General features: G+C 42.4%; 1 protein-coding gene across 1 annotated transcript in view; it reads right to left on the reverse strand.

Moving 5' to 3' along the window:
* Positions 1–24,050, reverse strand: part of LOC308396544 (uncharacterized protein) — a 61,872-nt gene extending 37,822 nt beyond the window's left edge. Inside the window, exons 1-8 of the mRNA XM_080881929.1 lie at positions 23,781–24,050; positions 20,004–20,225; positions 14,706–14,872; positions 13,595–13,632; positions 8,338–8,384; positions 6,487–6,620; positions 3,363–3,512; positions 1,550–1,608 (exon numbers count right to left, since the gene is read on the reverse strand). Of these exons, the coding sequence (XP_080738055.1) occupies positions 1,550–1,608; positions 3,363–3,512; positions 6,487–6,620; positions 8,338–8,384; positions 13,595–13,632; positions 14,706–14,872; positions 20,004–20,225; positions 23,781–23,847 (884 nt within the window). The 5' untranslated portion in view covers positions 23,848–24,050. The remainder of the gene's footprint in view (positions 1–1,549; positions 1,609–3,362; positions 3,513–6,486; positions 6,621–8,337; positions 8,385–13,594; positions 13,633–14,705; positions 14,873–20,003; positions 20,226–23,780) is intronic.
* Between the last annotated feature and the right edge of the window lie 232 nt (positions 24,051–24,282).

The raw sequence follows: 24,282 nt of genomic DNA on the forward strand, positions 1-24,282 counted from the left end.
GCTGAAAAGATTGATACCAAACAAGGCGAAGTAAATAGTTTTTAAAGGTGAGGCAAAAGTAGTTAAAAATGGCCAATTATACCCTGGACCCCAGAGGGTTAAAGAATTTTTTAAAACGCAATAGTTACTTTTCAAGTAATTAATTACTTTTAATATCTTGTAACTCAGTTACTAACTCAGTTACTTTTCTGAAGAAGTAACTAGTAACTATAATTAATTACTTTTTCAAAGTAACTTGCCCAACACTGCATGTGAAAGCGTTTAATGAGACTTCTTCAAGAAGTCCTCTTCACAGTCACATATGCTCAGAGACACAACGGCGCCCCCTGGTTGGTGAACAGTTGCTTGGTGCAATTGACCTCAAACAGTACAGTGAAGCACTAAAATCCTTCTCATAGTTGCTTTGGTTACAAGCAGGTTGTCACGAAGATGCCGACCTGTCTGCAAACACTCGGAGACTCAGTGAGCAGCAGTGAAACATGCAGGATTACCAGTGGTGTCTACGGTGACATTCTCAGAGTTTTGGGGTTGAAGCTGAGGTACCGGGTGGTGAAACTGGTCTAGAGGTGCACGTGAGGATGAAAGGTGAATATAAGATTTATAACCACAGATGTCTGCACAGGCGTGGGAATGCTAGCCCGCAATAACAGAGTCACAAACAAAGCAAAGTGCTGATCATCTGAGTCAGAAAATGAAATGAGCAAGTGTTACTTTTATGTGCAGCCAGTTTGGTGGCAGGGTCGTCCAGGTGAAGTATGTTATCGGAGATAATTTCATTCTTTGGTTTTTAAGGAAGCTAAAACAGGCAGGATGCACAGACATCTGTGTGTGAAGGAACAGCATTAATCGATTACTCTTACATCAGGTCATATTGTGGTTAGAATAAATGCCCCATGCTGCTGCGAGGTGGCTGTACGGGAGGCGTCTTGAATAATTTTGCTTCGCTAAATGTTAGAAAAGCTCATAATCGTATTTGGCGCCTTGGTCAAGGGCTTTATGTGGACGTGAAAAAACCATATCAGGCATATATTTGTGATTGAGCCTTGGTGCGCTCGGTGAAACTGAATTCGAAACGCTTGGATTATAGAATCATGCAAAACAAAGCGCTCTGTGACGAACGGTTGAATGTTTGCTTAATTCATTCCTGTTTGACTGATTTCAAACCAAGTTTTTTTTCCTAAACGGTTAAAAATGACTTTGTTTTTGAGGAAAAACTATAATAATATTTTCTTCCCCCGTCAGGTTTCGATGCTGGCCCGCTGTCACTGCTTATAAACTGGAAACGCATCCAGCAGAGATAAATAATCTTTCCATTCAGTCTTGTTAGTAGTGGCACGAAACATTCGCCTGCGGCGGTGTCTGAAACAATCCGACTCACAACCGGCCTCTTATCTATTCACAGGCCGCCCACGCCAACTGATCTGCTCGTTTCAGATGTGATGAAATTATCGAGCCTCGCTGGATTGCCTCGCTGGATTGCCTCGCTGCCACCACCACCACACTGGAGAGATTTGATTACTCAGATGTATGCTTCACGATTCGAACTCACCTGATACCCAGCACATGGATGGATCTAAATCCAGGAAGTTTATCAAAGACATGCTGCATCTGCAAAGGAAAGAAACAAACTTCTTTATACCGTCGTCACCCTCTTCCCGCTCCAACATAATCAGTTCTGGGCCACCAAACAAGAGCCAGCATGTGAACATGCACAGACACCGCATGAATGGGAAACCCCCATTGATATCTATCTTTGGGCGAGTTAAGCACCTGGACACTTATGACATAATCGTCTTTAAGAGCTCCATCAGGCAGCATCCCGCTGCGCCTGGCGTGACTTTAAAGGACCCAGCTGCCTTTCTTTAGCATCAGAAAAAGAGAAAATAACTTTGAAGGACTCGATTTCTCAGCAGGGGACACGACATGACTCGCAGCAAGGAGCCCAGAGCAAGGAGACAAAAGGAAAACCCTCGTAGGGAGAGCGGGCTGGGGGTAATCTTCTCCCTTTCTCTGAACCCTGACCTCGCTGCCCTGTGGTGTAAGCTTCTTTACTATCAGCCTGGACCAGCAGCGCCGGCACAGACGGACGCTGATAGAGGAAGAGGAGGAGGAGGAAGGGCAGGAGATCAGACTGTCACAAGCGAAGCTCGTTCAGAAACTGAGAAATAAAGATTTAGTTCTTTGATTAAAAGTGCAGACTGAGCCTGATGCAGCAATGCAGAATTAACCAATCAGAGTTATTTAATTCTTCCGTTGCAGCCGTTGTAAAGAGCGAGACCCAGGAAGAACAAGGTCATTACACGAAGAGTGCCTCCCACCTCAACCCCTCAGAATCAGCTGATGTTTTTACAGCAACTTGAGCCCAGATCTTCCCCTCATATGTTGGTTGAAATTTGCTGATTTGTCATTATTTTTCCAGCGTTTCTCAGTGTTTGGCAGATATCCACAAGAAAGTGTCAGTGTGGAAAAACACGTTTAAACTACTTGTGTATGATATCCAGTAACCAGCTCTGAACATCAATGTCATGGGATATATCATAGTTTAAATAAATTGCACCAGTTTAACACAGAGGACCTGAAAAGAGTGCTGGTACCCTGGATGTTTGATATTTTCTGATAATTTTCTGAGGAAAACTGCAGAAAAAGTGAACTTTAAACGAGTTTCCACATGGTGGAGGACCCAAATGCAGACACGCGAAACAAAACCTTTAACAGAAAGCGAGCCGTTTATTGTGGCTGATAAAAAGTACAAACCAAACAGCTAGGCAAAATCAATTTGACCCTAAAAGAAAAAGCCTAAAATGAGAAAACTAGAAAGTAAACATAAAAAACCTTGAACACGGAAACCTGGGGAGATTACGTAAATACCTGAAAGCACAAAACCTTGGAAACATGGCATGAACATAACAGATGACCTGACAATAAATGAATAACAACAGACTACATAAATACACAAGAGGGTGACGAGGGAAACGAGACGTAAACTGGGAGCTTGACACGAGAGACAGAGAGGGAGTGAGACATGACGGGCTGAAGAAACATACATGGATACACATGACAGACAGGGGAGACATGGAACAGAGCACAGGGAGGACACATGTAAACAAGAAGGGTTGATGAGAAAACTGGACCAGACAAATGAAACTAAACATACAGCAAATGCTAAGAAAAACTAACATATTCCAAACACAAAGAATTCACAAAAAGACGATAACCTCAAAATGCTGGGTCATAATCACTTTGTCTTTTGCAGTTTAGGGAGCTTAGGTTTATTTTCCCACTTCTCTCTATTGGTTTGAGTGAGGTAGTTTTTTTTATTCTCATCAGTAGAGGTTGGAAAAAAAGGAATCAGGAGGTCTCACCTGGTCCTGCAGGTGTTGTGCCAGGTCGATGTACTGAGGGGAATCCGGGTCATCCAGCAGCTCTCTGTAACCCGGATCCACCAGGTCGATACTGAACTCCACGATCTGCTCCACCGGACTATCTGGGACGACGTTTGGAAGCTCCGGGTCCTTCAGGACGGCAAACGAGACAAATGAGAGGCGCTAAAAAGGGACAGCTTACGTGCGTCTCTTCGTTATGCTTTAACATTTTAATTTGCATTTCCAAATACATGAAACTGACTGGTATCAGAGAAAATAACAAATCTGCTTGTGTGAATAGAACCACATATGCAGACGAGAAAAAAGAAACGATAGAGCGGGAAATTCAGGCTGAAAGCTCTTTTTATGATTCATATTTCAACAACCATAAGGATCAAAAGGAAGTTTTCATACGTCCAAGCACAACAGGAAATAGCGTATCTCTTTGTTTATGTTTGAAACTAAAGCAAAGATATTCCATAATGAAAGTATGAGGAAAAAAATGGCTGCAAACATGAAATAGGCTCGTACCTGTATGTTTAACGCTCCTGTAGGCCGTGAAAGAGCAACGACCTCACTGCTGCGGTCATTTCAGAGAACAGTCAGCAGCGAAATGACGCCATGTTCCCTGCTTTAAAGGAGTTTGATGTCAAATGTCAGCCCGGGCTTTTTGTCCTCCTCCTCTCACCGTAACCATGAATAGGTCAGTGGTGTGAAAAAGCAGTAATTATCTGAGGGGGAGGAGTGAGGCGCTTAACAGCTCCACCTGTGCAGCAGGTAAACCCGCTGTTTGCAGACTGAAGGTCATGTGATCCTTCTCCAACAAACACAGCTGCCAACGTGCACATCTTTCAGGTTTTTGCAAAGCTGGCTTTTTCTTTTATTAGCAACTGTTTCACTGAAATGAGCTGAAAAGAAATTGATGTGACTAAAAATAAGTGCAAAAAACTTCACTGGCTGAAAACTGGCTGAGGTGTTAAGTGAAGTGTGAATGAAGTTTGTGCCTCCGTTCATCTTGTGTTCAGCTGGTGATTATCAGAAAACCTCCATCTGACGTCTGATGTGCAGTCGAGGACATTTCAAGAACAACCAGAGGAAAGCTAAAGGAAGCACGAGGACCACAGAAGAATTAAATGTAAGAATCTGTCACTCGATGGAATTTGACAAAGTAATAACTGATCCCAGCACTGTGAACAGTTTTTAAAAAACTAGACACCACCAGGTCCCGTGGATGTGATGGGACTTTCTCCTAAACACTGTGTCTGCTGTTGTGACTCCAGCTTGTAGTCTGTTGTTTCGGCTCTCAGCTGACTCAATCTTCATCCCTAAAATAATGAGACCCGTAGCTCTAACGTAACCATGATGAAATGCTTTGTTTGCATTCTGGTAGAGATGCTGTGGAGTGAAGCAGAGATCTGATGATGCTTTGATGGGTCTGAGCTCAGCGTTAAACACCAGCCTCCCTCACAGTCTCCTAAACAACACGACACACAAAGGTGTGTATTTTTTATATAATTAAAAAACAGCAGCAGGTGGAAAGTAACCTGGCTGTTTCACTCGTGCAGGAGTACAGGACACCCCCCCAGGGTTGTGTGAGCTCTCTCCTTCCTGCAGTATACAAACAAGCTTGTGATTCAATTCTCAGATCATATAGAAATTCTGTTTGCTTATATAAGAGAGAGGGCAGGGACGCTGCTTTGGTGGGAGGGCAAAACCAAATGTTAAATGTAAATGAAACCGAGGGAAGATCGCTGATCTGAGATCAGGCGCTGACCTTGGTTGTCAGTTAAAACCGGTTTGAAGCGTTGTTGTTGCCCCTTTTTTAAAGAAGGCTAACAGCACAGCGGGAGGATATTATTTTATAAGGGACCTATTGAATCTATTATCAGTTTTGGTATTACGTTTGGTAACCTGTCTGTTGAGCTCAGATCACAAACTCAAAATCTGATCAACAGGGCTGCAAATCTGGGCTCTGTGTGGATCTGATATCATGTTTATTTTAGGCCATGTGCTCCCTTGTTTGTCCGAGACAATAAAGTCTAATCAAATCTACCTTCTTCTTTTCCCACAAAGGGAATCCCGAGCTACTTCCTCCTGCTTTTCCTTCTGGACCCCAAGGCATCCCCAGGTCAGAGGCAATATAATCTGGGTGTGCGGATTTTATCCACTGCAGTGTTACCCTGAGCAAGCCTCTCCAATTCCCACTGAAGGTCACTGTTGACTGAAACCAGGAGGACATTGGAGGACATCAGAGGGCTGGTGGTTTACGTGCCACAGGACCTTCGTTTTAGCACTTTGTTTTGCTTTGTTCTTAATCACCTTTTTCACCGTCTTCTTGTTTTCACACTACACTACACAAACGCTGTGGGAATAAGAACGAGGTGGATTATGCTGGTGCAGGAACCGGAGGGCTCACTGTTGTTTTGGCTCGGACAGACGTGAAAGAAGACAAAACCGATCTTTGTGCTTGTCTTATTTATCGATGTAGCGTTAAAAAAGAAAATCTTTGCTTGTGATTTGTCCACAGTGCGACGTCATCCCTGCAGTGGGTCATACAGCGGGACAATGATCCCAAGCAACAGCAGATCTCAGAACGGCTGAGAGAGAAAAGAATCGAGGTGCTGCGACGGTCCAGACCTCAGCCTGACTGACATGCTGTGCTCAGAGAGCTGTGCACAGACAAATACTGCAAACCTCAATGAACTTATGCAACACTGTGAAGAAGAGTGGGCCAGAATCCCTCCACAGTGACATGAGAGGCTGATAAATCACACAGAAAATGATTACTTCAGCTTATTGCTGGTAAAAGTGGTTCTACTCCATCATCAGAGTAAATTAGTTTTCACAGGACTGGTTGAAGGATAAACCTTTGAGTTCTCAAGTACGGAGCAGTTAGTAAGCAGCTCTTAATGGGTTACTTACAGGTGATTACAGGTTAAGAAAGAGGACAGAGGGACAGAAGTGATGCCTTTCACTCAAATTAACTGATGTATAATTTCATGAACGCCCCAGCGTGACATTTTCAGCCTGTCAGACACTTGAGCTCCTTCCTCCTTCAGCTTCCTGCGGCAGATAAGAGCGCCAGATTGATACTTCGTATGTAAATGTAAGTGCTCCTCTGTACCTCTTTGAGCTCCTTGGCAGGGTGGCTCGTTTCAGGGGCGGAGCTTGGAGAGGCACTCGTGGAACTGAAGAAGACAGTGGTGCTGGTGACGAGCACTGGGGGCGCTGACGGGGGATCGGTCTGAGCCTCAGGACCTGAAGAGAGACAGGAGCAACGTTAATCTCAGAATAAACCAACTACAATCTACCTGTATAATATATTTGTGTATACAGGGAGTGCAGAATTATTAGGCAAATGAGTATTTTGTCCACATCATCCTCTTCATGCATGTTGTCTTACTCCAAGCTGTATAGGCTTGAAAGCCTACTACCAATTAAGCATATTAGGTGATGTGCATCTCTATAATGAGAAGGGATGTGGTCTAATGACATCAACACCCTATATCAGGTGTGCATAATTATTAGGCAACGTCCTTTCCTTTGGCAAAATGGGTCAAAAGAAGGACTTGACAGGCTCAGAAAAGTCAAAAATAGTGAGATATCTTGCAGAGGGATGCAGCAGTCTCAAAATTGCAAAGCTTCTGAAGCGTGATCATCGAACAATCAAGCGTTTCATTCAAAATAGTCAACAGGGTCGCAAGAAGCGTGTGGAAAAACCAAGGCGCAAAATAACTGCCCATGAACTGAGAAAAGTCAAGCGTGCAGCTGCCAAGATGCCACTTGCCACCAGTTTGGCCATATTTCAGAGCTGCAACATCACTGGAGTGCCCAAAAGCACAAGGTGTGCAATACTCAGAGACATGGCCAAGGTAAGAAAGGCTGAAAGACGACCACCACTGAACAAGACACACAAGCTGAAACGTCAAGACTGGGCCAAGAAATATCTCAAGACTGGTTTTTCTAAGGTTTTATGGACTGATGAAATGAGAGTGAGTCTTGATGGGCCAGATGGATGGGTCCGTGGCTGGATTGGTAAAGGGCAGAGAGCTTCAGTCCGACTCAGACGCCAGCAAGGTGGAGGTGGAGTACTGGTTTGGGGTGGTATCATCAAAGATGAGCTTGTGGGGCCTTTTCGGGTTGAGGATGGAGTCAAGCTCAACTCCCAGTCCTACTGCCAGTTTCTGGAAGACACCTTCTTCAAGCAGTGGTACAGGAAGAAGTCTGCATCCTTCAAGAAAAACATGATTTTCATGCAGGACAATGCTCCATCACACGCGTCCAAGTACTCCACAGCGTGGCTGGCAAGAAAGGGTATAAAAGAAGAAAAACTAATGACATGGCCTCCTTGTTCACCTGATCTGAACCCCATTGAGAACCTGTGGTCCATCATCAAATGTGAGATTTACAAGGAGGGAAAACAGTACACCTCTCTGAACAGTGTCTGGGAGGCTGTGGTTGCTGCTGCACGCAATGTTGATGGTGAACAGATCAAAACACTGACAGAATCCATGGATGGCAGGCTTTTGAGTGTCCTTGCAAAGAAAGGTGGCTATATTGGTCGCTGATTTGTTTTTGTTTTGTTTTTGAATGTCAGAAATGTATATTTGTGAATGTGCAGATGTTATATTGGTTTCGCTGGTAAAAATAAATAATTGAAATGGGTATATATTTGTTTTTTGTTAAGTTGCCTAATAATTATGCACAGTAATAGTCACCTGCACACACAGATATCCCCCTAAAATAGCTAAAACTAAAAACAAACTAAAAACTACTTCCAAAAACATTCAGCTTTGATATTAATGAGTTTTTTGGGTTCATTGAGAACATGGTTGTTGTTCAATAATAAAATTATTCCTCAAAAATACAACTTGCCTAATAATTCTGCACTCCCTGTACGACAATATACAATGAAAACAGTAAAAAACTATCAGTGTATAAACAGATGACATGCATTCCGCTGAAGATGTCCTACCTGTGATCTCCGGGAGCTTCTGCGTTGGTGCAGGAGTCGTCGCTCCCCTGCAGAAAGACAAACACATCATGACACAAAAATTTCACATTCTGAAAGTGAGCAGGGGCATCAAACGTAAGGCCCAGGGCCTAAAGTCGGCCGAGCAGAGACTCCAGTCTGGCCCCACTTAACAGCACTGAAAAATGTGAAGCAAGGTGTAAATGATTACGTTTTACAGCTTTATCATTACTGACAAAGACCTCCCACATGCCCATTCATGCTACAAGTAATTAGAAAATACTTTTAAAAACATAAAAGCTCCTGTTTATTCACTGTATGTGCTACAGAAGTTCCTGTTTTCACATGGATGCTATTTTTCTGTAATTTCGCACATTGATTTTTACAGTTAAAGAGTGCTTTCTTTCATTCACTTCAGCAGAATTTCTTTATTGTGTGGAAAAAACAGATGTGTTGAACATTGCACTTCTTTTTCTTATACTAGAATATCTCAGGGATTAGATGTGAAATTAAATTTCTTTGACATCCCCAATTTGGAGTTGTTGAAGAATTTCAAAACTACTAATGCACATCTTTGACTCATCTTTTCAAACATTTACAAACAATGAACATAGTTACAGGAAAACATATTACACAAACATATTTATTTGTGGCACAAAGGTATATGTTAGATTGTATAATGAAAACAGAGGATGATCTAGATAAGTACAGTGGCGCAAAAAAGTATTTAGTCAGCCACCGATTGTGCAAGTTCCCCCACCTAAAATGATGACAGAGGTCAGTAATTTGCACCAGAGGTACACTTCAACTGTGAGAGACAGAATGTGAAAAAAAAATCCATGAATCCACATGGTAGGATTTGTAAAGAATTTATTCGTAAATCAGGGTGGAAAATAAGTATTTGGTCAATAACAAAAATACAACTCAATACTTTGTAACATAACCTTTGTTGGCAATAACAGAGGTCAAACGTTTACTATAGGTCTTTACCAGGTTTGCACACACAGTAGCTGGTATTTTGGCCCATTCCTCCATGCAGATCTTCTCGAGAGCAGTGATGTTTTGGGGCTGTCGCCGAGCAACACGGACTTTCAACTCCCGCCACAGATTTTCTATGGGGTTGAGGTCTGGAGACTGGCTAGGCCACTCCAGGACTTTCAAATGCTTCTTACGGAGCCACTCCGTTGTTGCCCGGGGGGTGTTTTTTGGATCATTGTCATGTTGGAAGACCCAGCCTCGTTTCATCTTCAAAGTTCTCACTGATGGAAGGAGGTTTTGGCTCAAAATCTCACGATACATGGCCCCATTCATTCTGTCCTTAACACGGATCAGTCGTCCTGTCCCCTTGGCAGAAAAACAGCCCCATAGCATGATGTTTCCACCCCCATGCTTCACAGTAGGTATGGTGTTCTTGGGATGCAACTCAGTATTCTTCTTCCTCCAAATACGACGAGTTGAGTTTATACCAAAAAGTTCTACTTTGGTTTCATCTGACCACATGACATTCTCCCAATCCTCTGCTGTATCATCCATGTGCTCTCTGGCAAACTTCAGACGGGCCTGGACATGCACTGGCTTCAGCAGCGGAACACGTCTGGCACTGCGGGATTTGATTCCCTGCCGTTGTAGTGTGTTACTGATGGTGATCTTTGTTACTTTGGTCCCAGCTCTCTGCAGGTCATTCACCAGGTCCCCCCGTGTGGTTCTGGGATCTTTGCTCACCGTTCTCATGATCATTTTGACCCCACGGGATGAGATCTTGCGTGGAGCCCCAGATCGAGGGAGATTATCAGTGGTCTTGTATGTCTTCCATTTTCTGATGATTGCTCCCACAGTTGATTTTTTCACACCAAGCTGCTTGCCTATTGTAGATTCACTCTTCCCAGTCTGGTGCAGGTCTACAATACTTTTCCTGGTGTCCTTCGAAAGCTCTTTGGTCTTGGCCATGGCGGAGTTTGGAGTCTGACTGTTTGAGGCTGTGGACAGGTGTCTTTTATACAGATGATGAGTTCAAACAGGTGCCATTCATACAGGTAACGAGTGGGGGACAGAAAAGCTTCTTACAGAAGACGTTACAGGTCTGTGAGAGCCAGAGATTTTCCTTGTTTGAGGTGACCAAATACTTATTTTCCACCCTGATTTACGAATAAATTCTTTACAAATCCTACCATGTGAATTCATGGATTTTTTTTCCACATTCTGTCTCTCACAGTTGAAGTGTACCTCTGGTGCAAATTACTGACCTCTGTCATCATTTTAAGTGGGGGAACTTGCACAATCGGTGGCTGACTAAATACTTTTTTGCCCCACTGTATAGGATTTGATAAACGTTTGCGTTCTCCCCCTAATATGGTCACTTTAAGCGATTTCATGTTTGTCTTTTTCTGTATTAACGTTTATTACTTATATGTTTGAGATAAAGATTTGATTGATTGACTTCCTGTCACATCTCTCCTGCTCCAGGTTGGTGTATGTACGAATCAGAACATACACTCAGCTTCAGGCAGTTTTTTCTACTCGTGGTTCTTAATGACATCACAGGGAGAGGATATCCCTAATATGGTAATCTGAAACAGAAGCTCCACCCACCTTCTGTTCAGACCTTCTGTCAGAATGCAGATGACTTAAAGTGGGAGGAGCTAAAACAGCTTGTTTCACACAGGATTAACTGAGGGGACAGCAGCGAGGCTCAGTGTGACATAAAGAAGGTTTATGTTGAACTGTGAATCATGCAAAGCTGTTCTAGTATCAGTAATGAGCACAGCTGTAAGACTTCCAACTTTATGTTTTACAGATGCACTGATCTGAAATTAAAGACTTTTTTTTTATATCCGTCAAATTTTTAGAACTCTATTTGGTTCTTCCAGAAGTTTCTTCCTGTTAAAAGGGAGTTTTACCTTGCCACTATTGCCACTCTTGCCAAATGCTTGCTCACAGGGGGTTGTTTGGTGGGGTTTCTTTCTATCACTGTAGAGTCTTTACTTTACACTATAAAGCACTTTCAGGCAGCTGCTGTTGTGTCTGTCCTGTTTTTGGCCGAGTAACGCAGCTTAAAACTTTGCTCTATGTTTGGTGTGAGCACTGGTGGAAAACGGCCGATGTTTGAACAAAATCTGTTTTACTTCATGATGAGGGTTACACGCTGATATGCATTTGAGTTACTTAATAAAACATGGCCATGCTGTATGTTAAATGTAATGCTAATCCCATATAAAGCAGTGTTTTCGGGCTTAAGCCTGTCGTATCCAAACGCCACCACAAACACAAAGGATTTTGCTTTTAAGAGGGAAGAAGGGCTTCTTCCAAAGCCTTAAATGTTTTACAGAGAACATTTAGTGCAGATGAAATATTAAAACACTTCAAGTTAAAAAAAATAAAGGTCTGCATGTTTTTTAATCACGTTGAATGAATCTTGCATAACCTGCCTTGTACTTCTAATAAGAGTCACACTCGACTCATCATAACTTCATCTATCTTTCATGAAGAGAGCAGCAGAACGAGCTGAAACACCGACGCTCAGATCAATGAGTGAAAATGATGAATTAAAGTAATAAACTTCACTCTGCTAACAACTCACACGCACACACATTACTTTGTATTTATTCCTTTATGGAAGAGACACAAAGATCAGAAATAATGACGGTGCTGAGTCATCCACGAATGATTACAAACGCACAAAAGTGCACCTGTCAGCTCCAAACGGCACTCTCTCCACCGTGTTCATGACATTAAAGCAACATCTGCACCCATGTGACGTTTCTCCCTGAAACATGACTCACTGACAGACTGCTCAGCTGAATCTATGAAAGTGATGCTTTGCTGCAAATCAATAAACACTTAAAATTTACAAATGAAAACATACATTTCAAAATCCTTTACTGTAGCACTTCAGTCCTTAGTAAAGATCCAATGAGGAACCTTTTGATTGCATGTGTGTAATTACCCCTCAAATCTGCTATTTGTTAAGGGAAGTTATTTATTTTTCATGCTCCTCTCCCTCTCCCTGCACACGTTATGTATGGTAAGATGTTTCTGATGCATGAATACATATTTTGAAGGAATCTTTCGATTGAAGTGGCAGAAATGTGTAGACAACAACAGAAAAGACCATAACGACCACCAGAAGCTCATCCACTGTTATTTTTGCCCAAGCTGTCATTGACGTCAGCATTGGAAACATGTCTGTAAATTTCAAATATTGCCAAAATATATTTGGCACCTGCAAAATTCCCAACCTGTAAATGGCCAATAACTGCCTGGAATCGATTAATTTTGCTGGCAATGACGGTGCTGAAAATCTGCTTCTCCATTCAATTAAATTAAATTACATTTTATTTATACAGCACCAAATCACAACAACAGTTGCCTCAAGGTGCTTTATATTGTAAGGTAGACCCTGGAATAGTACATACAGAGAAAAACCCAACAACTATATTACCAGTGAGCCAGCACTTTGGCAACAGTGGGAAGGAAAAACTCCCTTTTAACAGTAAGAAAGTTCTGGCAGAGCCCGGCTCAGGGGCAGGTTGCCGCCCCCGCCTTTTTTGAGTGCTCATTGTTAAGTTTAACTAATGAATATTTCTAACAGCTATGCAAAGTTCAGCACGTGGTAAGACACTAAAATCGTGTTGGTTTGCATAAAACCTCTGAAACACGCCTCAGGGAGTGAGGGTTCAATCAGAACCACGATCCTTTTAACCAGATTACAAAATCTGATCTTTAGACTGTAAACGTGTAAAATTACACAAATGTGTATTCATGTGTACAGTGTATAGTTTTCAGTGGATACACAGGATATCCTGCGTAAAAACAAAATGAAATATCTATAGTAGGCAGTGAAAAACAGGAACTTTTATGTAAGTGTTTTATTTAAGTTTTTTTTACCCAATTACTTTGGTGGAGCATGAATGACCATGTGGGAAGTTTCTGTCAGTAAATAAAGCTGTAAAACTAAAAGTCCAAAGTTTACACCGTCTATCACTTTTTTCAATACTGTTTAATGGGACTGCATTATTATTATGTTTGATACCTCTGCTTTAGACATTTTTTTAAGAAATCACCAAGTTTTTAATGTAAAGCTGATTTTCGCTCTGACACTCGAATCATTTGTTTAAATGACATTTCTGGACTCCTGCGGGTTCACACCCCCACACACACTGTTTAATGGCCTTGTTTGCATCATATTCACATTATCAGTGTGAATGCAGTCAGAGAAGCACAGTGAGAGCTTAACGAACATGAATCATCTGTCAGCTCTTACCGTGATGAAGGCCTCCTGTCTCTCAGCCGGTCCATCCTCTGTAAACCAATCAGAAACCAGAACAATTGTTTACTTTCACCACACATTATTTCAGCTCGTGTGCAGCTGTTTGGTTTTACTTTAACTGATTATTTGATTTACTTTTACACCAGGCTTCATTTAAAAAGTGCCTCTTGTGGTTTAAACCTTCATTTAGCTGCAGCTGTCCCTGAAGTTTTACAAACCTTCTAGCGATTAAACTTATTAAATCTCCACAGTATCATTTTTTAAAAACGCCTCTGAATGTTAATGAACGTTTTAAATGTCCAGCTCGCTCATATTCTTGGCGGTTTTGAGCAGCTAAATGCTATTAAAGCATCTCTTTTCTCCTTTGCAGGTTAACTGGACTGATTCAGTACAAATCTCCGCAGTTTTTAATCTTCGTGCCGTTAATGTTGAGACTTTACAGACAGGACAGATGCTGCGGTGACGAATGTTTGCATGTTTGCTGATGGATTTACAACGCGGCTGCCGGCCAACAAACTCCAACCACCACACTCCTGCAAGTGAGGTGCCTGAATGATTTAGAGGGACTGATTCATGCTGGGATAATCAGCTTATTTGTTGTAAAAACAGCAAAAAATATCCTAAATTAAGAAAACTAATTAGCTCATTGTGACCAAAACATTTTAAATGGAAGTGAAAAAAAAGTAGACTTTAGGAAAAAACAGTAGAAATGATGCAAACAAACACAACTGAAAGCAAAACATTAAAATATACTGGAAGTGTCTGTAGCTAAAGGCTCAGGTGAAAAAAAGAAAAAGAAACCAAAGAAAGTGAAGGATCTTCAGAAAACTGTAAATAGTATAAAGTAAAAACTATCTCCATTCAGTTTCACTGTGATTGGATTAACATCAGGTTCTCAATTAAATACAGATGACAAGGAGCACTGCATATTTACTCTAGTTCACTGTGTGTCTTTGACTGACAGCGAAACTCACTCCGCTTCGTTTATTTAAAAGCATCCAAGACGTAACTCACGCCTTCAACATAACGATGAAAACAATGACAGGTTAGCTGGGATGAACATGAAACATGGTTTGCAGGCAGATGTGAAGAATCTCGTTCGTACCCGCTGAATCATGCTCACGTGCTCCTCCGAGTCGCTGAAGTTTTTGGCGAGGTCAGAGATGCAGAGCGACTCGTGCTGACACGTGTGAACCCATCGCTGGTACTCGGCCGTCCCCGGAATCCTGTCGAAGAAGATCCTGAACGCCTCCCACACCGCCTCCTGACAAACTGACCACAGGACCACACGCACGCACGCACGCACGCACGCACGCACGCACGCACGCACGCACGCACACACACACACACACACACACACACACACACACACACACACACACACACACACACACACACACACACCATGTTCAGCACTGAACACTTTGCTGCTGGATCCGGAGGTTTCTTTATATCATCACAACATCGTTTTCTAATCAGATCTGCACTTTTAAACTTGTACAAAGTTATTCCAAGTGTCCAGTGTTGTCACATCTCACAGAGATGACAATTTATTTAAATCCAGATTGACTCCAATAGTTAACCAGCAGACATCAAATGTATCCTAAACCTTAGATCAGGTTTAAACCTTCGACCTGGTCTGATGACAGAAAAACTGCACAGGTGGATGTTGATGTTGTGCCACATCACTAAAATAAAGAAGATGGGTTTTAATATAGTGACATTTCCACCTCCTCACCTCCAATATCCACCTCCTCACAGCAGCCTCATTCTTTTAAATATAAACAACATTTCATCCATTTATGGATGTTTATATTCATAAACATGTACATGTTTATCTATTTGCAAATACAGATTTGTTGCGAGGTATTTTTAAATGAATCAGACAGTTTCAGCTCTCCAACCTCCAGAGGACGTATTTAACTCTGCAGCAGTGTCTGTGATGGATGAATTAACTGAGGAGGATTAAAAAACAAAAACTGATGGCACAGTAAGATTGGTTTAGTCGTCCATCCATCTTCTTCTGCTGAAGTCTAACAGGTGTGCAGTTTATGTCTTCCAAAACCAAGAAACTGCAATGAATTGCAGACATGTGGAGAAAGGCAAACTAAACTAAAGTGAGCCTTTCTTTTATGGGCTCTTTACTAGCCAAAACAAAGTCCATCAGAAAAGTAAAAAAAAGAACCCCAAAGCTGGAGACACATGTGGGAGATTAACAGACGCTTAGACAAAGACTGAGGGGAAGACAGTGCTGTTTATACACGAGGGTAAGTAAAGCAGAAACAGCAGGGTAACAAGACACAGGAGGCAAAATCAAAGAAATTAGGCTAAACACAAGACAAACTACCAAAATAAAACAGGAAGTGACACATGAATTAACTTAACAAAAAAATGAGACAGGAAACACTGAGGGAACAAATCTACAAACAACCTAAACCACAGTCACACCCGGGGTCATTCAATTCAATTCAATTCTTTAAGAGTTGCCTGAAGTAGCTTTGTATTGTAAGGCCCCACAATAATACTGAGAAAACAGAGAAAGCCGTCTGCTGTGAATGCTTAAAGGTGAGTGGAGGAAGACGATCAATGATTTCATCGACTGAAAGAAAATATTCACATGAGAATGCTGCACCACAGACGTGATTGTGGTTTTATTTAGGTAGCAAAGATGCAATACTTATTATTACTGCAGAAATCAGACCAGTATTTCTTGCTTTGTCTGAATGAACCACCACCATCTGTGGAAACGTCAGCTTCTGTCTGGTTTCACTGGGAATAACTAAAGAATGTCCATCGGTGGGATCTGTGAGCAAAGCTGTATGATTTTCCCTTTTTAAACAACACACTGAAGCCTTCGGTATGTCCAAATTTACAGAACACACACGAGACTTTGAGCTAATCCGCTCTGAATCAATCGGAAAATAAAGTCCGTGTTAGACGAGGATAAAAGATCAAACAGGAGCGTGAGCAGAGATAAGACGAGAAAGATGAAAAGATATTTGTGCATGACACGAAAATCAGATGAAGGGTGAACGTCTGAAAACAGAATTAAGCCATCAGAGTGGGGCGGGATCTTTCTGACATTTACAGCACAGGATAAAGGAACACGGACACAGCATGCAGCTCTGCAGGCTGCAGACGCTGCGCATACATGGGTAAACATTAAAACACATTTAATTTGGCTTCTTGCAAGTAGGAGCTCCTGGGTGCCGGTAATAACAATAAATAGTCATAAAAGAGTGAATTTTAACTGAGGGAAAAACTCCTCGAACACACAAATAAACTCTCACTGAACATCTGAAGAGATTCACACGTCTTGTTTATGAAATTCATGTTTTATCCACAGCTACTCTGGCCCGTCTTTCTTTGGTAGTATCCGGCTAAACACGCATACAGCCCGAGGCGAGCTGCATTTAAAACTGATGTCACAAACAGTTTTCATCCGTCATCTCAGAGCTGCTCTGTCAGGGGCGACTCAGATGAGATCGAGGCTTAAAAAGAAAGAGATTTATTAGACCAGCTATGAGCACAACGAAGAAAAAGCTGAATTATGTGAGGACTCTTTGGCCTTTAGACGCCATTTAATTATTTTTAGGGGGTACTTGGGGCGTGAGGTGCACAGCTATGCCCCCCGCGGGGGTCTAGACGCTGAAGGTGTGGGGAGGGAGGTGAAGGCTGATGTGGATCAATGTGAAGTGCAAGGGGAGCTCGGATGGAAAACGAAGATGGAGGAGGGCGCCATCGATCTGAAGCCACAGAAGCGGCGGTGGAGGGAGGAGTTTAAAAATGACGGCAGCGAAATGCTCGAGGTGGATGCCGCGACCAACTAGTACTTTTATATATATAACCCCATGTTTTCATGCACATGGGCGCCCGCTGCTGAAGGTTATAGGGCACACTTGATTTTTGGGTAACGCTGAATTCTGTTTTCATGAACAGTTTGTCCATATGAAGAGTGGGGTGGCTTTACTATCAGAAGGAGATGGCGTCCCACGACTTGTGCCGACTGTTCACAAGCAGACTGAAGGGCGATGAGGTTTTCCACTCATGCTGTAACCTGCTGACATGCTTTAAAGATTCAACAACAGGCTTTTAAATCCACAGCTGAACTGCTGCTGTATTAAGATGTGCTTGTTATAAAGCTTCTTCTCTTCAGAGCTGACCTCTGTGAATAACGATAATGAGCTTTGTGAAAATGGAGTGAAAGTGGAGGTTGATTTGGTTTTGTCCTCTTTCTGGGCATTCTGCACTGACAGATTTGATCATCATCACAAAGCCATTAAAACCACAAGTTTCCTTTAGCAGCAAGAGAAGATACGAGACACATTTATACAGCCTGCATGCAAAAACCACACATGTGAAGAAGTATCTATGATGAGGAGTTTCTAGTCCAGCAGTCTGATCTTCCTGGCCTCATCAGCTCTCCTTCACACCTTTCCTTAAGCTCATGGTGTTTTGTTTAAAGCTCAAGAAAAAGGGATTAGAAAACGTCAGTGGGGGTGGGGGGGCGTCACCTTTTGGACCACCTGCAAACATGGGACTCCTCACACTGTCCTGCATCTGTCGCTCAGAAGATTCATGCGGAGGCCGTTTTGTTTCACAGGTACGATCCCCGTGCTTCTGCTCCTGTGCTGAACAAGCCGCACAGCTCGGCACTTTTCTGTGCGGAGGAGGGGAGTGACTCACGCCTGTGACTCACTTCATCGCTCCTCAGTGGCGCCGTGACGGGTCAGCTGGCTCGAGTGTGGGATCATGTACCTGTGCTTTCCTCCACTCCCCCCCCCCTCCTCCACAGTGAAACTGCCTGCTGGAAACTGTGTGAAGAAACCGACGCTTCTGCACTTCAGCTTTGTCTTTTCTTTGTGTGGATGTCTGCAGGTAAAATCTGCTAAATGTAAGGCTTTTAAAGCTACTCTTGAAGTTCAATCTGATTAAATTTAAGACTTGAAAGCATGCAAACACTTAAAACCAGTAAAATTATATTCACAGCATCATGTTTAATTGCTTTGTCCTCCACATTTAAAAAAAATTGTGGAGCCACAAATTTAATTTTCTCACAACAAAAGGCAGCACAGTGGTGAGAGCAGTGCCAGTTAAAGTTGAAGAAAAGCTATAAATTTGGAGATTACCTTTCCAAATGTGCACGTTATTAGGAAAAGCATTGCTTCCCTTTCTGATACTTAACTGAAATCCCCATGCTGGAGCACCAACATCAGACTATTCTTTGAACTTTTTTTTAACTTTTAACAACCCCTACATCCCCACACCTCACCTTTTTTTATTTTTATTTTTGCACCATCAGTGGTTCCAACACTCTATCGTACTGCTAAATGTAAGGACCTCATCTTAAGGAAGAGGTAATAATAAGGCGTGCATTCAGCGCTGTCATCCGATCCCTCCAGATGTTCTTTGATATTTATTCCCTCTCCCGTCTTCATCAAATGATTTCTGAACATTTCTGAACAAACTGATGTAAATTCATTCTGATGCCAGTCAGTGAGGCTCATAAACAGCCAGAATAAAGAGGAGACATGGTGCTCAAAGCACGCCGTGTCACGAACAGAAGCGTATGGGTGCAGTCTGTAACAGGGTGGAGGTTCACGACTGTTTCAGCTGTTTACTGCCTCCTGCATCCACCCACATACACAATTCTTACCAAAGCATCAGAAAACATTTTTTTTCACTTCTGCAAAGAAAATAAGCAGATAGTAAAATATTTTTCACAGTTTTTATTGCTGTTGTGGGAAACTTTCTTACCTTCAGCCCTGCACAAAATGCAAATAAGAGCTGCTCTGACGAAAGGACCCCCATAATGAGCCGCTAATTAAGGCATAACGTCGTGTAACTTTGCACGTGTCCATCAAACCTATACTCCACTGGAAAAAAAATCTTTCTAAACTTTACTTTGAAGCAGATTTACCAAACCCAATATTTGTCTCATGGTTTCATGCATGATTTTTACATCCTGGTTACCACAGACACATTCTTTACACTTGAGCTTCAAAATAAAAGCCCAAAAAGGGCCTGTTTGTAGAAGGAATTTGAACAATATCAATATTTGGCTGATAATTCGGAGTTGTTTGCAGATTTATAGGCAGAAAACCAGCAATTGATTTAGGAAAGGTAAGATAAGAAGCCCTCCTTGAGACTGGTTCTTCGTGTTAAAAGGGTTTTATTTTTCTTGCCACTGTCTCATCAGGAGTCGTCTGATTGTAGGGGTTTCCCTCTATTATTGCAGGGGCTTTACCTTACAACATAAACCACCTTGAAGCGACTGCTGTGATTTGGTGCTATATAAATAAAACTTGAATGCAGTTGTAGTATACCTATAATTTATCAGAGGAATACTGCTGACAACAGCGATTAGGGGGTATTATTGTCTCCAGACTAATACAAATTGTACCTCTGAGCTGGTAGTACGCCTGGTGGCTTGCGATCACTTCACTGATGGTCTCCTGGGGGCAGATTCTCACTCCGGAGTGTAAAAACACCGACCTCTTGGATCGGCGTAGCTCTGGTTTAAAACCTGAACTTTTGGTGAGGGCGGGCATCTTTAGCAGCTGCGCCAGTCCCGCCGGGCCAACGGCCTCCATCTTCACCCCCGAGTCCATCCTTCCATCGCCCTCTGAGCCAGACAAAGAGAGGAGGTAAAAAATAACTTCAGGGTCAAAACACAGTCATTGCAGAGCAGATCGCGGTCAGTTCCAAATCCCTGGCATTTGTTTAGAGCAACAGATGGGTGGTGTTTACTACAAAGAGCAGCGCAGCTCATGTCACCAGATTTAAACAACATTTGAAAACAGTCGAAATCGGATTTAGAGTCATTTTCTGCCACTGGCGACACAAACGACACTGCCTGATTTAAACCCCATCCGTCTGGTACTACAAGAGGCTTAAAACAAACAGGAGAAGAAGCTTGGAGCTGCAGGAGAGGAATCAGAGCCGAACGCAGTGAAGAGCAGATCAAACACCAGCTGCTGCTACGCTGCTGTGGTAAATAAACAGATGCCAGATATTTCAGAGACAAACACACATCGTGACGAGTCAAACGCAGACTGATGGAGCAGCATCAGGACCACAGTGACACCACCGCCGGTCTGATTTACTCTGCAAAGAGTCAGAGGTAGAAAAGACGTCCATAAACCAAAAAGCCTTGATTAGCATTTCAGTAATTAGACAGATCCACATTAAACTTGCTATTTTCTGTCTCTATTCATTAGAAACGGAATATTCTGAGCCTTTGGACGACTAGTTTCTGACATTTAATATGCAAAACAACTCTTTAGGAGACAACAAAAGTAGTTCTGGTCACTTCAGAAACAAAACTACTTATCCAAGTCTGATATGTCCAGAACAGGGGGGCACAAAGACTTTACCAAAGGGAAAATCTGGGTCTGCTCCCAGTAGGACATGGCTGAAACACCTCAGATGAGGGCCCAGACACCCTTCAGTGTCTATGAAAAATAAAGCTTATAGTTAGGGCTGGATCAGGTGAACCTGAATCCTCCCTTAGTTATGCTGCAATAGGTGTAGGCTGCTGGGGGATTCCCATGATGCACTGGGTGTTTCTTCTTCAGTCACCATGTGTATACACTCCTCTGCATTTAACCATTAGTTCTTATTAATCTCTGGCGCTCATTTCTACTACTATTGCTCCCTCCTTATTCCCTCACAGATAAGCAAAGACCTCAAGTCTACCTCCTCAACTTTACCTCCTCCACTTGAGAACAATGAGAAAGCAGTAAAAGAAAAGCAGTGACATCACAGGATTAATTTAAAAAAATGGTTGTCACTTCCACAGGACACATCATCAAAGATGTGCTCTGAAAGCAAACGCACAGCTTCATGGCTACGAGCTGGTAAACAGAGTCAGAGAGTATTTTATAACCGGCAGATTTACAGTTTTTGTATTTTAGCTCATAAGATAAACCTGAACTTTCAGACACCACACCAGCATGCTACCAGTTTGTTAGCAGCATGTTACCAGCTTGTTAACAGTGTGTTAGCAGCATATTACCAGGATGTTAGCAGCGTGTTAGCAGCTTGTTAACAGCGTGTTAGTAGTGTGTTATCAGCTTGTTAACAGCGTGTTAGCAGCGTGTTAGCAACATGTTAGCAGCGTGTTAGTAGCATTTAAGCAGCATGTTAGCAGCGTGTTAGTAGCATTTAAGCAGCATGTTAGCAGACACAGATGCAAACTCTAACATCACTGCCCAGATCTGAGGAGACTGGATCCACACTTTGTTCCCTCAGTGGTCTCATTCAGAGGGTAAAAGGTCTGGAAGTGCTTAGTTTGACTTGTTTATCATCACAGCTAATTTTTACATTCTCCCCTCTGGCTGTCTCGGTTAGTTACACAATAATCACTCGACAAATCTTTATATTAAAATGTCATGGACAAGACTACAGAGCACAACAACGTAGGCATCAAGATTTGTGACTGAGATTTGTGTTCTTACAGGCGAGTCCCTGAAAGCTTTTAGGTTATCAGTATCGAAGTGTCAGTGGTTTGAAGCCTGGTATTAAATGATCTTTCTAGAGACGCTGACTTTCTGTGACCTCCTAACATGCTGCTACACAACACGTATCCCGTTTCTTTTTCTTTCTTACAGACCTTTAGTTCAACATACATAGATGACAATAACATATTTACATGCGTGACATTTTTTGCAAAGAAAATAAATCGTAAAGAAGCTGCAACGTTACAGCTGAATGCAGAAGAAAGTCTCCAAGATATGTTATGAAGCATTAATGTGACTAAATCCTCAGTATCCTACAGAACCTGATGGATTTTGGACATTAAAGTCAGCTTTAATCAGAGGATTTTATAACTGTAAATTATGCACATTTTTTCTAGTTTTCTAACTGTAAACATCATAATTGTTAAAATTTATGAATCCTGACATCTTCTGAACACCGAAGCTTTTACTGTCTGCACTGACGGTGAATGTGGGATGTAAAAGTATTTAAATACTTCACTTCTGAGTTTGCTCTCATTAGATACCGTTTTCTATCCAAAGAAGCTGCAGTGTTGAAAATGTCCAGGTTAATTTTGATGATGTGCTTTTTTATGCAGCATTAATGTGACTAAATCCTTCCGTATCACTGCCGACGCTTCAGTTTGAAGGAGCAGTAATACCTGTAAATGATACAGTATGTGTTATTAATAAACAAGGGAACATCAGGAAAAAAAGAAACGGATTAATTAAAGATATTAAACCTGTGAGTGATGCAGAAATGTTTCTAAAGGTTTCTAATGACTGAACTGAGAAAGAGACCACCACCAAATTGCACCAATAAAACCTTTCTGTGTTGAATATTTTATAAAGCTGTCTGCTGCTGCATGTAGCTCCATGTTTTTGACCTTTTCTTCTGATTCTCTCTATGTTCTTGTTTCTAAACCTCCACCTATCCCTCACATTCACTTTGGGCACATGCCGTGATCTTTCCCTACATTAATCTGTGTGAGTCCTTCAGCATTTCTCTGTTTTGTGTTTATCTGCTGCATGGAGCTGAGCCGAGTTCAGCGTTTGCCTTACAGTCATTGCTCAGGGTCGACTCTCTCCTTCAGGCGCCCACACACACTAAAACTGAAAGCACTCGGTGTACCAAAAGGACGCTCCTAAACAAGAGGTTTGTTGTAGATAAATTTAGGACAGCATGAGTCAAAGTGAGGGTTGTAATTCATCGGGCTGCTTTTGGGAGAAATAAACAGCCTGAGAAATGTTTTGAAGTGAAGGTGAACTTTGTTTTATAACTTTGATTATCAGCCCCTCTTTTGTCAGATTTTTAGCTTTCTTTCTTTCCTGAATAAGTGAGGAGAGAAAGCTGTAATTCAAATTGTCAAGCTGTCAGCACGCCAGCCATGAATCTACTGAACTGCCATTATCTGTTTCTGCATTTCCATTTGCATTGAGGACATGTTTGCACACACATAATTGGAGGAAGGCAAACTTCTTGCGATGTCACCATGCATTTAAACTGCCTTTTTGGTATCCTCGGGGGAAAAGTGACAGTCCAACTCCACGATGACTTCACAGCCAAGTACTTACGCAATCGTAATAGGCTTTGCTTCACATTGTGACCAAGTTTAGTACGAGTATAGATAGCCTTACTCTTTAAACCCTCACATCTAACCTCTCTGTTTGCAAAGAATAAAATGCGAACCAACGAGGCTCACCTTTAATCACGGCAGCCTGCGGAGCGACGGCGAGCAGCAGAGCGAGTCCAAATGCCCAAAGCATCATGTAGGACGGTCTCCTGAAATATGAACGTCAAAGTTAATCCAGCAGCACAAGGGAAGGTGTCAGCGAAGAGGAGGGGGCTCCTCTGGCTCAGGTGGAGATCATGGGCGTGGGTCGACCTCGTGTCATTTGGGGGACCCTGAGCGGCTGCTGAAACGCTTCCGATGAATTCCAGGATGCGTGTGGAAGCGTAAACCGATCCAGAACAGGACCTGCTGCATAGTGTGGCAAGAGTGACGAGGTTAAAAAAGTAGGCACTGTTTCTGGAATAATCTGTTTATCTACTGCTCAGACATAATCCGTCTTTACCTTGCAGCCCTCGCAGCGCAGGCGTCATCCTGTTAGTGGCTTTCTGGGGGCATCTGTCAACCACGATGACTAGTTGGCTCAACACACCCCCTCCTGGCCCAGCCGGACACGCCGTGCCATGGTTCCCCG

The sequence above is a fragment of the Rhamphochromis sp. 'chilingali' genome, assembly GCF_963969265.1.
Source record: "Rhamphochromis sp. 'chilingali' genome assembly, chromosome: 5".
Classification (NCBI taxonomy): domain Eukaryota; kingdom Metazoa; phylum Chordata; class Actinopteri; order Cichliformes; family Cichlidae; genus Rhamphochromis; species Rhamphochromis sp. 'chilingali'.